At 45.7% G+C, this 17,548-nt stretch overlaps 1 protein-coding gene across 1 annotated transcript in view; it reads right to left on the bottom strand.

The window, feature by feature from the left end:
* LOC132584594 (polyunsaturated fatty acid lipoxygenase ALOX15B-like) overlaps positions 1–11,604 on the bottom strand; it is a 35,039-nt gene extending 23,435 nt beyond the window's left edge. Inside the window, exons 1-5 of the mRNA XM_060256496.1 lie at positions 11,458–11,604; positions 4,363–4,567; positions 2,342–2,374; positions 1,033–1,075; positions 24–146 (exon numbers count right to left, since the gene is read on the bottom strand). Coding sequence (XP_060112479.1) covers positions 24–146; positions 1,033–1,075; positions 2,342–2,374; positions 4,363–4,567; positions 11,458–11,604 — 551 coding nt within the window. The remainder of the gene's footprint in view (positions 1–23; positions 147–1,032; positions 1,076–2,341; positions 2,375–4,362; positions 4,568–11,457) is intronic.
* Between the last annotated feature and the right edge of the window lie 5,944 nt (positions 11,605–17,548).

A 17,548-nucleotide genomic window follows, 5' to 3' on the forward strand; every position in this document is an offset into this window, starting at 1 on the left:
TGTGTTTTCTTGGCACAACTTACATCACTATGGCACGTGTGAAAAAAAGAGTGCCTTTGGTGGAAGAAAACTGGGAGTTGGTGTCCAGATCAAGAACTGAGTTGACATCCAGACAGTGAGGCATTCCGGGGGCGTACTCCTTCCACCTGCACAGAAGAGGCCAATAATTACCATTAAGAAATCTGCATCCCCCAGGGCTCTTTTTGTAGCAGGAACATCTTTGCATATTAGGCCACACCCCCAATGTAACCAATCCTACTGGAGCTTACAGTAGGCCCTGTACTAAGAGCCCTCTAAGCTCTTGAAGAATTGGCCACATCAGGGGTATGTGGCCCAGGGGTGGAATTCTAGCAGAAGCTCCTTTGCATATTAAGCCACACCTCCCCCTGATGTAGCCAATCCTCCTGGAGCTTACAGTAGGCCCTGTACTAAGAGCCCTCTAAGCTCTTGAAGGATTGGCCACATCAGGGGTGTGTGGCCCAGGGGTGGAATTCTAGCAGAAGCTCCTTTGCATATTAAGCCGCACCCCCCCCCCCGATGTAGCCAATCCTCCTGGAGCTTACAGTAGGCCCTGTACGAAGAGCCCTCTAAGCTCTTGGAGGATTGGCCACATCAGGGGTGTGTGGCCCAGGGGTGGGATTCTAGCAGAAGCTCCTTTGCATATTAAGCCACACACCCCTGATGTAGCCAATCCTCCTGGAGCTTACAGTAGGCCCTGTACTAAGAGCCCTCTAAGCTCTTGGAGGATTGGCCACATCAGGGGTGTGTGGCCCAGGGGTGGAATTCTAGCAGAAGCTCTTTTGCATATTCAGCCACATCCCCTCCTGATGTAGTCAATCCTCTTGGAGCTTACAGTAGGCCCTGGAAGTAGAGCCCTGGAAGCTCTTGGAGGATTGGCTACATCAGGTGTGTGTGTGGCCTAATATGCAAAGGAGTTCCTGCTACAAGAAAAGCCCCACAGCACCCAAATATTTTCATGTTTTTGGATGCTGAATCCAGAACTCTTTGGAGCCCTCAAGCATCAATACTCACTTGTAGGATTCCTGTCTTTCTTCCAGTTCTTTCTTCCGGTGGTCTGAGAGGGGGTCTTCAGGAGCAGTTAGCCCTACAGGGGGAGAAGGGGCCAGGGGAGATCACTGTTTTTTTTTTAAATTAAAATAATCACTGGAGTGAGTCAGAATTCCAGGACGGGAGCTGCAACCCTTTGCCCCACCCGGGCTACAGCCATGACCACCAGAGGTGTAAATTGAGAGAAATGTATTGCAGTTTGGGATTTGGGCTTTAGGAAGCAAAAATTTACCATGATTGCTTTAATTTCGGGATAAAAAATCCGTGCTCTGTGTTCTATGAGGACTATTTTTCATTCCTGCCCACTGCAGGCGCTATTCTTGACATTGCACAGCCAGCTTGAGGGTCTCCTGCTCCACTGTCATGACACATAACACCCCCAAAATTGCATGGAACACTGTTCCCCCCCCCCTCTTCTCAAGACCCCCTGAATCTGAGCCAGATCTGTTCTAGTGAGCCATCCATAAGCAGCTCGTTTGTGCACAGGTGCACTGCAAATGGAAGATGGTCAGTGGAAAGAACAAAGAATGGTGTAATTAGCAGTTGCAAGCTGTTATGTATGTGGACTCAAGTGAAGACTTTGGGTGTGTCTGCCAGGCTCATTGGAGCCATACGGACTGAGCTGGGGGACTTGGAAACAAAGGGCTGCAGGATCCAAATCTCTGCAGCCCTAGACCAATCACAAACCTCCACCAGTTTGAACGACCCAATGATGTGCTAGTGCGGGAATCCAGAGTTGTATATAAGTTGGACCCTAACGCTAACCCATCCTCAGCCTTGTAATGTAGCCCTATCCTATATCATGTCTATTAAAGAGCTTGTGATCGCCCTCTAGGGTTGCCAAGTCCAATTCAAGAAATATCTGGGGACTTTGGGGGTGGAGCCAGGAGATATTAGGGGTGGAGCCAAGATCAAGGCTGTGACAAGCATTATTGAACTCCAAAGGGAGTTCTGGCCCTCACATTGAAAGGGACGGCACACCTTTTCAATGCCTTCCTTCCATAGGAAATAATGAAGGATAGGGACACCTTCTTTTGGGGCTCATAGAATAGGGCCCCCTGGTCCAATCTTTTTGAAACTTGGGGGGTATTTTGGGGAGAGGCACTAGATGCTATACTGAAAATTTTGTGCCTCTACCCCCCAAAACAGCCCCCCCAGAGCCCCAGATACTCGCGGATCAATTCTCCATGATTTTCTATGGGAATAAATCTCCATAGGGAATAATAGAGTTCCCAGCAGACATTTCCCTTCCCTCCCCCCGCTTTCTGACGACCCTGAAGCGGGGGGAGGGCCTCCAAACTGGGGGATCCCCTGCCCCCACCTGGGGATTGGCAACCCTATCGCCCACTGGGGACACCTTCATGCATAGAACCCACTATATTATACAAGCCTTTTAAGATTCCTCCTCTCTGAGCCTGCAGTGGTTAATCTCTATCCTTGTAAGGTGGAGTTGACAGCTGCAGTAAATTAAGCCGGGACTTTTAATTCTAACAGGCGCCCCAAGCCCACAGAGTGGGAGTAGAATTTGGGAAGTGGCGATAACGTTTTTTGTTGCATTCGGCGCCTGGAAGATACCTGCAATTGGTTTCATTTTGTTGTCGAAAACAACCCTCCTCGGAAGCCAGAGCGAGGAATCTGCTAACGGCTTGGAATTGTTACAAGTGGTAACTATTGTGGAATTTACTTGGACTGAATATCCTTGTGGCGCCCTTTTGCTTTCCTTCCTCCCTCTCTTTTGGTCCTGTGAATTGATCCAATAAAAACAAACTGTACCAATTGGCTCAGGAGTTCCCTTCCTGGTGCAGCCCATAGAAGAAGAAGAAGAAATTAGATTTATATCCCACCCGGCACTCCGAAGAGTCTCAGAGCGACTCACAATCTCCTCCCCTTCCTCCCCCACAACAGACACCCTGTGAGGTAGATGAAGATATTGGATTTATATCCCGCCTTCCACTCCGAAGAGTCTCAGAGCGGCTCACAATCTCCTTTATCTTCCTCCCCCACAACAGACACCCTGTGAGGTAGATGAAGATATTGGATTTATATCCCACCCTCCACTCTGAAGAGTCTCAGAGCGGCTCACAATCTCCTTTCCTTTCCTCCCCCACAACAGACACCCTGTGAGGTAGATGAAGATATTGGATTTATATCCCGCCCTCCACTCCAAAGAGTCTCAGAGCAGCTCACAATCTCCTTTCCCTTCCTCCCCCACAACAGACACCCTGTAAGGTAGATGAAGATATTGGATTTATATCCCACCCTCCACTCCAAAGAGTCTCAGAGCAGCTCACAATCTCCTTTCCCTTCCTCCCCCACAACAGACACCCTGTAAGGTAGATGAAGATATTGGATTTATATCCCACCCTCCACTCCAAAGAGTCTCAGAGCAGCTCACAATCTCCTTTCCCTTCCTCCCCCACAACAGACACCCTGTGAGGTAGATGAAGATATTGGATTTATATCCCGCCCTCCACTCCAAAGAGTCTCAGAGCAGCTCACAATCTCCTTTCCCTTCCTCCCCCACAACAGACACCCTGTAAGGTAGATGAAGATATTGGATTTATATCCCACCCTCCACTTCGAAGAGTCTCAGAGCGGCTCACAATCTCCTCCCCTTCCTCCCCCACAACAAACACTCTGTGAGGTGGGTGGGGCTGGAGAGGGCTCTCACAGCAGCTGCCCTTTCAAGGACAACCTCTGCCAGAGCTATGGCTAACCCAAGGCCATGCTAGCAGGTGCAAGTGGAGGAGTGGGGAATCAAACTCGGTCCTCCCAGATAAGAGTCTGCACACTTAACCACTACACCAAACTGGCTCTCTTCTTCCATCCATAGCCGGGTGGAAGAACCCTGTCTGGGAGGATCGGGAGTGGCGGTCTTCTTTACAGTCAGTGCCGGCAGCTGTCTTTAAAACTCCCCTCTTTGTGCCTTGTCTGCAAAAGTGATTGGTGGAAGGGCTCTTTGCGGTTCCCCTCTCGGGATCCAATTGGCAGGAAGGATGCTGTTCCTTGAGAAATGAATGGAATCACAGGAAAACAGGCATGCCTGCATGCTAAACATGCTGTCTCTGGGGTTTCCCTGCAAAAGTGACTTTGATCGATACATTGGATTGATACATAAGTGACTTGGATTGAGACGTAAGAACCCAGAATTTAAGGGCAAACTTTGCCTCCAGCACAAACTACCCTTTGTGTCACTTCTGGTTTAGTAAGGTAGTGAAATCCTAAAGAAGGACACGCAGACCAAGAGTAACTTTTTAAAGGATAGGTTGGTGGGGCCACCCTTGGAGCAGGTCTTCTTACCTTTCCCCTCTCTGAATTCCATGGTGTTGGAGCTTTCGATCCATTGGTAGACTGGGAAATTGTAGGTCTTGCCTTGTGGGGATGTCACCTTGACAAAGTTGCAGTACCAGCTGTCTTGGGTGAGGATATATTTTTTGGTGATCTGGATGAGCGAAATATCTCCCAGGTCTTGGGAGCAGGTAATTGGATACTCGCTGACCTGAAATGGACATATGAAGCTGCCTTATACTGAATCAGACCCTCGGTCCATCAAAGTCAGTCTTGTCTACTCAGACTGGCAGTGGCTCCCCAGGGTCTCAAGCTGAAGTTTTTCACACCTATTTGCTTGGACCCTTTTAGTTGGAGATGCCAGGGATTGAACCTGGGACCTTCTGCTTCCCAAGCAGATGCTCTACCACAGAGCCACCATCCCTTCCCTTGTCAGTCTTGTCTACTCAGACTGACAGCAGCTCTTCAGGGTCTCCAGCTGAGGTTTTTCATGCCTCCTTGCCTGGACCCTTTTTAGTTGGAGATGCCAGGGACTGAACCTGGGACATTCTGTTTACTAAGCAGATGCTCTACCACTCAGCCACAGCCCCATTCATGGCTCTCCAGGGTCTCAAGTTGAGGTTTTTCACGCCTCCTTGCCTGGACCCTTTTTAGTTGGAGATGCCGGGGATTGAACCTGGGACCTTCTGCTTCCCAAGCAGTTGCTCTACCACTGAGCAACCGTCCCTCCCCTGACCAGCAGTGGCTCTCCAGGGACTCAAGCTGAGGTTTTTCACGCCTACTTGCCTGGACCCTTTTTAGTTGGAGATGCCGAGGATTGAACCTGGGACCTTCTGCTTCCCAAGCAGATGCTCTACCACTGAGCCTCCATCCCCCCCATGAAGTGGGGGGAACCATGATAAGAAGATGTTCCAAGTTCAGGAGGCATCAGAACAAAGCAGAGGATATTTAGTGCTGGAATGTTTAGTGCTGGGAGAAAACATAGACATTGTGGGAATTTCAGAAACGTGGTGGAATGAGGAGAATCAGTGGGACACGGTGATTCCTGGATATAAGCTATATCGGAAGGATAGGGAGGGAAGGGTTGGAGGTGGGGTGGCTCTGTATGTCAGAGAGGATATACGGTCCAGTAAGGCTGAGATCAGAGAATTAGATTCACTTTTAGAAATGCTTTGGGTTGAAATAGAGGGCCCAAAAGGAAATTTAACTATGGGAGTTTGTTATCGCCCACCAAATCAAAAGAGAGAGGACGATTATAATATGATGGAAGGCTTAAAGATAGCGGCTAAACGTAAAAACTGTGTTGTAATAGGTGATTTTAACTACCCGCAGATTGATTGGGTCAATATGTGTTCTGGTCGAGAGAAAGAGATTGAGTTTCTTGATGCTCTCAATGACTGTGCTATGGAGCAGATGGTCTCAGAACCTACCAGGGGTGGGGCGATCCTGGATTTGGTCCTAAGTAATGCCCAAGACTTGGTGAGAGATGTAAAAGTGATTGCGCCGCTTGGGAGCAGTGACCATAATGTTATTGATTTCACCGTTTGTATAAATAGGGAGTTGTCCAAAAAGACCACCACAACCACGTTTAACTTTAAAAGGGGTAAATACACTGAGATGAGGAGGCATGTGAGGAAGAAACTGAAAGGAAAGGTACATACGGTCAAAACCCTTGAGAAAGCTTGGACGCTATTTAAAACTATAATCCTAGAAGCTCAGATAAAATACATACCACAAGTTAGGAAAGGCACAAACAGGCATAAGAAAAGGCCTGCGTGGTTAACAAATAAAGTAATGGAAGCTGTAAAAGGTAAGAAGGACTCCTTTAAGCGGTGGAAAACCAGTCCAAGTGAGATTAGTAAAAGGGAACACAGGCTGTGGCAAATCAAATGCAAGACTGTGATCAGGCAGGCAAAAAGGGACTATGAGGAGCATATTGCAAAAAACATAAAGACCAACAATAAAACTTTCTTCAAATATATTAGAAGTAGGAAACCAGCCAGGGAGGCAGTGGGGCCCTTGGATGACCATGGGGTAAAAGGATTACTGAAGGAGGATAGGGAAATGGCTGAAAAGCTAAATGAATTTTTTGCCTCCGTCTTCACTGTAGAAGACGAGAACTTTTTGCCCGCCCCAGAACCACTAATTTTGGAAGGGGTGTTGAAAGACCTGAGTCAGATTGAGGTGACAAATGAGGAGGTCCTACAACTGATAGACAAATTAAAAACTAATAAGTCACCGGGTCCGGATGGCATACATCCGAGAGTTCTGAAGGAACTCAAAGTTGAACTTGTGGATCTTCTAACAAAAATCTGTAATCTTTCATTGAAATCTGCCTCCATTCCTGAGGACTGGAAGGTAGCAAATGTCACCCCCATCTTTAAAAAAGGTTCCAGAGGAGATCCGGGAAACTACAGGCCAGTCAGTCTGACTTCAATACCGGGAAAGTTGGTAGAAACCATTATCAAGGACAGAATGAGTAGGCACATTGATGAACACGGGTTATTGAGGAAGACTCAGCATGGGTTCTGCAAGGGAAGATCTTGCCTCACTAACCTGTTACATTTCTTTGAGGGGGTGAACAAACATGTGGACAAAGGAGACCCGATAGATGTTGTTTACCTTGACTTCCAGAAAGCTTTTGATAAAGTTCCTCATCAAAGGCTCCTTAGAAAGCTTGAGAATCATGGAGTAAAAGGACAGGTCCTCTTGTGGATCAAAAACTGGCTGAGTAATAGGAAGCAGAGAGTGAGTATAAATGGGCAGTCTTCGCAGTGGAGGACGGTAAGCAGTGGGGTGCCGCAGGGCTCGGTACTGGGTCCCATGCTTTTTAACTTGTTCATAAATGATTTAGAGTTCGGAGTGAGCAGTGAAGTGGCCAAGTTTGCGGATGACACTAAATTGTTCAGGGTGGTGAGAACCAGAGAGGATTGTGAGGAACTCCAAAGGGATCTGTTGAGGCTGGGTGAGTGGGCGTCAACGTGGCAGATGCGGTTCAATGTGGCCAAGTGCAAAGTAATGCACATTGGGGCTAAGAATCCCAGCTACAAATACAAGTTGATGGGGTGTGAACTGGCAGAGACTGATCAAGAGAGAGATCTTGGGGTCATGATAGATAACTCACTGAAAGTGTCAAGACAGTGTGCGTTTGCAATAAAAAAGGCCAATGCCATGCTGGGAATTATTAGGAAGGGAATTGAAAACAAATCAGCCAGTATCATAATGCCCCTGTATAAATCGATGGTGCGGTCTCATTTGGAGTACTGTGTGCAGTTCTGGTCGCCGCACCTCAAAAAGGATATTATAGCTTTAGAGAAGGTGCAGAGAAGGGCAACTAGAATGATTAAAGGGCTGGAGCACTTTCCCTATGAAGAAAGGTTGAAACGCTTGGGACTCTTTAGCTTGGAGAAACGTCGACTGCGGGGTGACATGATAGAGGTTTACAAGATAATGCATGGAATGGAGAAAGTAGAGAAAGAAGTACTTTTCTCCCTTTCTCACAATACAAGAACTCGTGGGCATTCGATGAAATTGCTGAGCAGACAGGTTAAGACGGATAAAAGGAAGTACTTCTTCACCCAAAGGGTGATTAACATGTGGAATTCACTGCCACAGGAGGTGGTGGCGGCCACAAGTATAGCCACCTTCAAGAGGGGTTTAGATAAAAATATGGAGCACAGGTCCATCAGTGGCTATTAGCCACAGTGTATGTGTGTATATAACATTTTTGCCACTGTGTGACACAGAGTGTTGGACTTGATGGGCCGTTGGCCTGATCCAACATGGCTTCTCTTATGTTCTTATGTTCTTATATTCAGAACCTCAATTGCTCAGCTCCAGTTTCTGCCCCTCATCCCAGGACCTGGTTTTCTGGTTCTCATCAGAGGTTGTTACCCTGCACACTATATGGTTGTTGGCTGCTATGACATTTTGCTGCTAATGCAATAAAGATTGATTGACTCATTATAATGCCCCTGTATAAATCGATGGTGCCGTCTCATTTGGAATACTGTGTGCAATTCTGATCACCGCACCTCAAAAAAGATATTATAGCATTGGGAAAAAGTCCAGAAAAAGGCAACTAGAATGATTAAAGGGTTGGAACACTTTCCCTATGAAGAAAGGTTAAAACGCTTGGGGCTCTTTAGCCCGGAAAAACGTCGACTGCGGGGTGACATAAGAACATAAGAACATAAGAACATAAGAGAAGCCATGTTAGATCAGGCCAATGGCCCATCCAGTCCAACATTCTGTGTCACACAGCGGCCAAATATATATATATATATATATATATATATATATATATATATATATATACACACACACACACACACACACACACACACACACTGTGGCTAATAGCCACTGATGGACCTCTGCTCCATATTTTTATCTAACCCCTTCTTGAAGGTGGCTATGCTTGTGGACGCCACCACCTCCTGTGGCAGTGAATTCCACATGTTAATCACCCTTTGGGTGAAGAAGTACTTCCTTTTATCCGTTTTAACCTGTCTGCTCAGCAATTTCATCGAATGCTCACGAGTTCTTGTATTGTGAGAAAGGGAGAAAAGTACTTCTTTCTCTACTTTCTCCATCCCATGCATTATCTTGTAAACTTCTATCATGTCACCCCTCAGTCGACGTTTCTCCAAGCTAAAGAGCCCCAAGCGTTTCAACCTTTCTTCATAGGGAAGGTGTTCCAGCCCTTTAATCATTTTAGTTGCCCTTTTCTGAACTTTCTCCAATGCTATAATATCCTTTTTGAGGTGCGGCGACCAGAACTGCACACAGTTTACAGATAGAGGTTTACAAGATTATGCATGGGATGGAGAAAGTAGAGAAAGAAGTCCTTTTCTCCCTTTCTCACAATACAAGAACTCGTGGGCATTTGATGAAATTGCTGAGCAGTCAGGTTAAAACGGATAAAAGGAAATCCTTCTTCACCCAAAGGGTGATTAGCATGTGGAATTCACTGCCACAGGAGGTGGCGGCGGCTACAAGCATAGCCAGCTTCAAGAGGGGTTTAGATAAAAATATGGAGCAGAGGTCCATCAGTGGCTATTAGCCACAGTGTGTATATATATGTGTGTGTATGTATGTGTGTGTATATATATAAAAATTCTTTTTTTTTTGCCACTCTGTGACATAGAGTGTCGGACTGGATGGGCCTGATCCAACATGGCTTCTCTTATGTTCTTATGACTATAATATATGTTTTTTGTTAACTATTCTACATAGAATATTCAACAAGCATGCATCAATACAAAGACAATTCAGAATATTGCCTCAAGGGCACAAAAATAACTTCCATAGTGGCAGTATAGAATTTTCATACAAGGTATATGCTAAGATTATCATACACCATATTCAATTCAATATTTCGTATTCAATAACAATCAGTGTATTCAATGCAGTGCTCCATATTCACGCCAAGGCTCATATGAGAATTTTAGATATACATCTCGTTGTGAATACTCTTCTTCAGTGAACCCACTATGATGATGAAAGTGGTCCCTAGTAAGGAGTGACAATTTTCTACAATGCCCCAATAACTTTGATTGAAAAAAAAAAATTTCTAGCAAGGCACCATCCACAGCTGCAGTACTGCAGCCTGAACTTTCTGCTCACGACCTGAGTTCTATCCCGGAGGAAGCTGGGTTCAATTGCTGGCTCCAGGTTGACTCAGCCTTCCATCTTTCTGAGGTCGGTCAAATGAGTCCCCAGCTTGCTGGGGGGAAAGCGGAGAGGACTGGAGAAGGCAATGGCAAACCACCCCGTAAAAAGTCTGCTGTGAAAACGTCGTGATGTGACGTCACCCCAGAGTTGGAAACAACTGGCGTTTGCTCAGGGGACTACCTTTACCTTTTTAATATGGAAGTTATTCTTCTGCCCTTGAGACAATATTCTGAATTGCCTTTGTATTGTTGCATGCCTGTTGAATATTCTATGTAAAATAGTTAACAAAAATGCACACATACTAAGGCGGGTTATAGCAGGGGTGGCCAACGGTAGCTCTCCAGATGTTTTCCCCTACAACTCCCATCAGCCCCAGCCAGCATGGCCAATGGCAGGGGCTAATGGGAGTTGTAGGCAAAAAACATCTGGAGAGCCACCCCTGGGTTATAGAATTTATTGAGATGCTAATACAGCTCATGTTCTATATGCTGTAATCCTTAAATATATTAACTCTGCACACTATGGCTAGCATCATCTGATGGGGGTCTGGGTGAGGTTGTTTCTCTTCTGCTTACAGGTGCTTAAGGCATAGAGGTGCCCAGAGCTGTGTACCAGGAGACTTTTAGCTTTGAGTTGGGGGAAGACCTCACTCAGAAGCCCCCCCCCCTTTTATTGTATTGTGAATCAATTTGGATTCCCACTGGGGAGAAAAGTGGGCTATAAACAGCCAAGCAAGCAAATAACAATGCCCACTTTGGCATGTTCAAAGGCTTTCACCGTCTCCAATGGATTTTGTATTTTCTCCTTTGAACAGTGGACTCCCCTTACTCACCCTTTACTTGCTTTTGAAAGGCAGAAATAGTTTGCCATAACGCCCCGTGGGAGGGAACCCCAGGACTAAATTCTCTCAAGTCACAGAACACGAATTGCCCATTTGGCTCCTTGTAAGGAAACGTCCCCTGTGCAAGCACCGGTCGTTTCCGACTCTGGGGTGACGTTGCTTTCACAACGTTTTCACGGCAGACTTTTTACGGGGTGGTTTGCCATGGCCTTCCCCAGTCATCAACACTTTCCCCCCAGCAAGCTGGGCACTCATTTGACCGACCTCGGAAGGATGGAAGGCTGAGTCAACCTCGAGCCGGCTACCTGAAAACCCAGCTTTCGCCAGGGATTGAACTCAGGTCGTTAGCATAGTTTAAGACTGCAGCTTTAACACTCTGCGCCACCCCCAGTATAATCTGGAACAAAACATATAATCTTTGAACCCCCACTATAATCTGGAATAAGACGCCAACTTCAGATAGTTTGCAATATAGCTGTTCATACAGCAAATAGAGAGCGTGCAAGAAATTTGCCAAATGCACTTCATTCCCTAAAATCTGAGAGCTTCATCTAGACTTTGTTCCCTTAACACTTATAACTTACTGCTCCGATGTAGAAGTTCGGCCCCCATTTGACAAGCGGAGTCTCAGGGCTGGTGCCCTTGGTGCCCACCAAGGTGAGATAAATCCTGTCTAAAGTCTCTGAGAACTGGTAGGTGCCAGTATACACACGAGCTGTATAGACAACCATGCTGCAGCTCAGGGGGTGGGGTGATGATCTGCAGAAAATATTTCTTCTCTTGATGGATTTGAGTCAGGAAAACTAACCAGAAGGAGTACTAGATACTCTCTCATGCCTGTCTTCTGTCGGGCAAGCTTTATAAGCTGCTGACAGCAAGAAAACCACGCCCCTCTTGTGGTGGTGGCAACTTCACCCCTGCCAGGGAGGGTAGGCAGGGTTCCAGCTGGCTTTGTGGGCATCCACTGGCAGAGAAGAGGCTGCATTTTTGCCTTAGGGAGGTAAAGAGCCAGGGACTGTAGGAGGAGCAGAAATCGATGCTGGCACGGATTTAGGGGGGAGCAGAGGGGGCACTTGCCCCGGGCGCCACCAAATTGGGCATGGAGTCCATTCTGTGCTATGGGCCCCTAAAATAGAATGGGCCCATAAGGAAAGTTCAGACTGCAGTCCTGGATTCCAATAAGAACATAAGAGAAGCTATGTTGGATCAGGCCAATGGCCCATCCAGTCCAACATTCTGTGTCACACAGTGGCCAAAAAAAATTTATATACACACTGTGGCTAATAGCCACTGATGGCCCTCTGCTCCATATTTTTATCTAACCCCCCCCCCCCCCCTCTTGAAGCTGTCTATGCTTGTAGCTGCCACCACCTGCTGTGGCAGTGAATTCCACATGTTAATCACCCTTTGGGTGAAGAAGTACTTCCTTTTATCTGTTTTAACCTGTCTGCTCAGCAATTTCATCAAATGCCCACGAGTTCTTGTATTGTGAGAAAGGGAGAAAAGTACTTCTTTCTCTACTTTCTCCATCCCAAACATAATCTTGTAAACCTCTATCATGTCACCCCGCAGTTGACATTTCTCCAAGCTAAAGAGCCCCAAGTGTTTTAACCTTTCTTCATAGGAAAGTGTTCTAAACCTTTAATCATTCTAGTTGCTCTTTTCTGCACTTTTTCCAATACCAGCACTGAAACTTAAAATTCATAATGGGTTAACTGTTTATTTAATTTTAACTTAATTTATGAATGTAATTTATTTGTTTTAATTGTCTAATTGTTTGTAACAATATTGTATTTTACTGTAATAATGGTATTTACCATGTCGTGTTAGCCGCCCTGAGCCTGCCTCTGGCAGGGGGATATAAAAATAAATGTATTATTATTATTATTATTATTATTATTATTATTACTACTACTACTATAATATCCTTTTTGAGGTGCAGTGACCAGAATTGTACACAGTATTCCAAATGAGAACGCACCATTGATTTATACAGGGGCATTATTATACTGGCTGATTTGTTTTCAATTTCCTTCCTAATAATTCCCAGCATGGGGTTGGTCTTTTTTTATTGCAATTGCACACTTGACATTTTCAGTGAGTTATCTACCACGATCCAAAGATGAACGTATGAATATATGAAGCTGCCTTATACTGAATCACATTCTTGGTCCATCAAAGTCAGTATTGTCTTCTCAGACTGGCAGCGGCTCTCCAGGGTCTCAAGCTGAGGTTTTTCACATCTATTTGCCTGGACCCTTTTTTGGAGATGCCAGGGATTGAACCTGGGACCTTCTGCTTCCCAAGCAGATGCTCTACCACTGAGCCACCATCCCTTTTTAAAGATGGGGGTGACATTTGCTACCTTCCAGTCCTCAGGAACGGAGGCAGATCTCTCTCTTGGTCAGTCTCTGCCAGTTCACACCCCATCAACTTGTATTTGCAGCTGGGATTCTTGGCCCCAATGTGCATTACTTTGCACTTGACCACACGAACCTCATCTGCCACATTGACACCCACTCACCCAGCCTCAACAGATCCCTTTGGAGTGCCTCACAATTTTCTCTAGTTCTCACCACCCTGAACAATTTAGTGTCATTTGCAAACCTGGCCACTTCACTGCTCACTCCCAACTCCAGATCATTAATGAACAAATTAAAGAGCATGGGACCCAGTGCTGAGCCATGCGGCACCCCACTGCTTACCATCTTCCACTGTGAAGACTGCCCATTTATACTCACTCTCTGCTTCCTATTAATTAGTCAGTTTTTGATCCACAAGAGGACCTGTTCTTTTACTCCATGACTCTCGAGCTTACTAAGGAGCTTTTGATGAGGAACTTTATCAAAAGCTTTCTGGAAGTCAAGGTAAACAACATCTATTGGGTCTCCTTTATCCACATGTTTGTTCACCCCCTCAAAGAACTGTAACAGGTTAGTGAGGCAAGATCTTCCCTTACAGAATCCATGCTGAGTCTTCCTCAATAACTTGTGTTCATCAGTGTGCCTACTAATTCTGTCCTGGATAATGGGTTCTACCAACTTTCCCAGTATTGAAGTCAGACTGACTGGCCTGTAATCTCCCAGATCTCTCTGGAACCCTTTTTAAAGATGAGGGTGACATTTGCTACCTTCCAGTCCTCAGGAACGGAGGCATATTTTTGCTACCTTCTTGACCTTTCTATGGCTGCCCAAATCTCCAGACCATCATCCCTATAGTAGTAATTGGGCAATGAAGACACATCACAGTCCTCTAAATCAGAGGTCCCCAACCCCCGGTCTGTGGACCAGTATCGGTGCATGGCCTGTTAGCAACCGGGCCGTGAGTTGTATAATCATTTTATTATATATTGCAATGTCAGAAGAAGAAAATTATGATGATATTAGATTTATATCCATCCTCCACTCTGAATCTCAGACACCCTGTAAGGTAGGCGAGAGAGCTCTGACAGAAGCTGCTCTTTCAAGGACGACTCTGCGAGAGCTATGGCTGACCCAAGGCCATCCCAGCAGCTGCAAGTGGAGGAGTGGGGAATCAAACCCGGTTCTCCCAGATAAGAGTCTGCACACTTCACCACTACACCAAACTGGTAAAAATAAAGTGCACAATTGTATCATCCCAAAACCATTACCCCGTCCACCCCCCCCCCCCCAGGTCCGTGGAAAAATTGTATTCCACAAAATCAGTCCCTGCTGCCAAAAAGGTTGGGGACCGCTGCTCTAAATCATCCGGCAAGGCACAGGGAGGAATAGGTCAAGGCTTCCAGGCCCCTCTGGCATAGCTGGACCAAGCCCTCATGCCCAAGGCCAGTTGCCCGGAAAATAAAAGGGATATATGGGAGATGCACCTGACAGGAGACCCATTTCTTGCACCAGGCAGCTCATGTTTTACAAAGCTTCCTCTAATGTAGTGGTGGAGGAACTGGTGTCTCAAAAGGTGCATCCAGTGACCTTTCTAAAAGATCAGCTTTTCAAACTTGAGCGTTAACATATTACATGAGACAAGACATTTGGTGCCTGTGTTTAATTTGTCCAGGTTTTAAATATATCATTAAATTGCACGGAATTTTTAAATCGTTTTATTTCTCTATTGCTTAACTCCATTCCTATCTTGCCTTCCTTCCACCGCAGCAAGCCAAGATGGCGCACAGAGACTCTCAAAAATGAAGCACGCCTGCTTCAATTCTGCAAGAGCCTTCAGATCATCCTCTGGCATGTCCTTGATTGGCTAGGTTACCAGTTTGTGCCAAAGGAGGGAATGTAGAACTCACCTGGCCAAAGAGTTCCCAGGTCAAAGTGTTGATGTTAAAGGTGTAGCAGATATGAGGGATTAAGAGCGGAGAGAGAGGCAGATGTCAAAATGAGAGAATTATATTAATTGATTGATATTTACACTGGATTTATGAAATCATATACCATTTCGAAGCTGCTAAAGTTGCTCTTACCTGGAGCCATTTCCATGACTCTACACTTCCCTGAGTGATCCCAATCAACCAGGGATCATGTAATAAAAATAAGTGTATCACAAAGCCGTGAATCTGAAAACATTGTGAAAGCAACGTCACCCCAGAGTTGGAAATGACTGGTGCTTGCACAGGGGATCTTTCCTTTCAAAGAGCCTGCAAAGATATTGGGGTTTTTTTGGGGGGTGGGGGGGCGGGGACGTGTGTAACAAAGAAGTTCCCCTCTCCAATGCCCATTCAGAGTGAGGGCAATGTTCCCTGCCTTCACTCTGAATTGGATTCATGGCTTTGTGATACACTTATTTTTATTACATGATCTAGGGTTGCCAAGTCCAATTTAAGAAATATCTGGGGACTTTGGGGATGGAGCCAGCAGACTTTGGGGATGGAGCCAGGAGACATAAGGGGTTGAGCCAAGATCAAGGCTGTGACAAGCATAATTGAACTCCAAAGGGTGTTCTGGCCATCACATTTAAAGGGACGGCACACCTTTTCAATGCCTTCCTTCCGTAGGAAATAATGAAGGATAGGGGCACCTTCTTTTGGGGCTGGTCCAAATCATTTTGAAACTTGGGGAGTATTTTGGGGAGAGGCACTAGATGCTATTCTGAAAATTTGGTGCCTCTACCTCAAAAAACAGCCCCCCCCAGAGCCCCAGATACCCGCAGATCAATTCTCCATTATCTTCTATGGGAATAAATCTCCCTAGGGAATAATAGAGTTCCCAGCAGACATTTCCTTCCCATCCCCCCGCTTTCTGACGACCCTAAAGCGGGGGGAGGGCCTCCAAACCAGGGGATCCCCTGCCCCCACCTGGGGATTGGCAACCCTAACATGATCCCTGGTTGACTGGGATCACTCAGGAAAGTGTAGAGTCACGGAAATGGCTCCAGGCAAGAGCAGAGAGTAGAAGACTGCTGCCAAAAGCAGCCCAAGCAAATATTGTGAAGGGTTTGGTCCATGTGTGAGTGTGTGTGTAGAGATTCTGAGCTTGGACCACCCATTCCAACATATCTGCTATGCAAAATACAAGTCTGCATATTGAGATAATAAGATACACCCAATTCACCATTTCATGTCTGATTAGTCATCATAATTTAATCTCTTCCTATCAGGGTGGAGAGGAGCTGAAAGCTGGGCAAAATGAGGACTTCCAAACTCCGACGCCCATTGGCTTGCCTGCCAGAGCATGATCTTTTCAGGGTTATCTCTCTGACTAAAAGGTCCTATAGTGGACTTCACTTTGCCCAACCCTAGTGTCAACTGTTGGTTTGTGAAGAGGCAAGTGTAAATGCAGTACACAAGTCTGTGGTTCATGGTGCAAGTAAATAGAATACAAAATACCTAAAGCAATGTACAGCAGGTAGGTATCTCATTACTGAATTTAGAATCTCACCAAAAAGGGGGAGAGGTTTGAATAAAAAACAAGGACAAATACTGAGGGCAAAGCTGGAAAGATGCATCCAATTAAACAGGAGTCTTGTGGCATCCACAGGACTAACTTGGTTTCATTGCAACATAAACCTCTAGGTGCTAGAACCTACTTTGTCAGACGCATGAGGTAGCATGAATATATGAAACATGATACTGAATCAGAGCATCAGTCGGCCTTTAAGTAGGGTTGCCAAGTCCAATTCAAGAATTAACTAGGGACTTTGGGGGTGGCCCAGGAAACATTGGGGGCAGAGCCAGGAACAAGGGTGTGACAAGCATAATTGAACTCCAAGGGAGTTCTGGCCATCACATTTAAAGGGACAGCACATCTTTTTAAATTTCTTCCTTCCATAGGAAATAGGGCTCATAGAATTGGACCCCTTGGTCAAATTGTTTTGAAACTTGGGGGGTACTTTAAGGAGAAGCATTAGATACTATACTGAAAATTTGGTGCCTTTACCTCAAAAAACAGCCCCCCCGGAGCCCTCGCAACTTCCAGATCAATTCCCCATTATATCCTATGAGAATCGATTTGCCCTGCTCATGGTTCATGAACCAAAATTCATGACAGGTGTACCATCATGAACTTCCACGACTTTTAAAACAGTTCATGGTGGTTCACAGACTGAGCAGAAAGCCGGTGTCAAGCCCCGATATTCCAAATAATGAGATCCTTTGTTATTTCACATAGATGCATTTATTAGAAATCAGTAATAAAAGTTTGTAAAAGTGTCCTAAAAGTTGATCAATATTAACTTTTCAAATTCAGTCAAATGTCT

The sequence above is a fragment of the Heteronotia binoei genome, chromosome 15, assembly GCF_032191835.1.
Source record: "Heteronotia binoei isolate CCM8104 ecotype False Entrance Well chromosome 15, APGP_CSIRO_Hbin_v1, whole genome shotgun sequence".
NCBI lineage: Eukaryota > Metazoa > Chordata > Lepidosauria > Squamata > Gekkonidae > Heteronotia > Heteronotia binoei.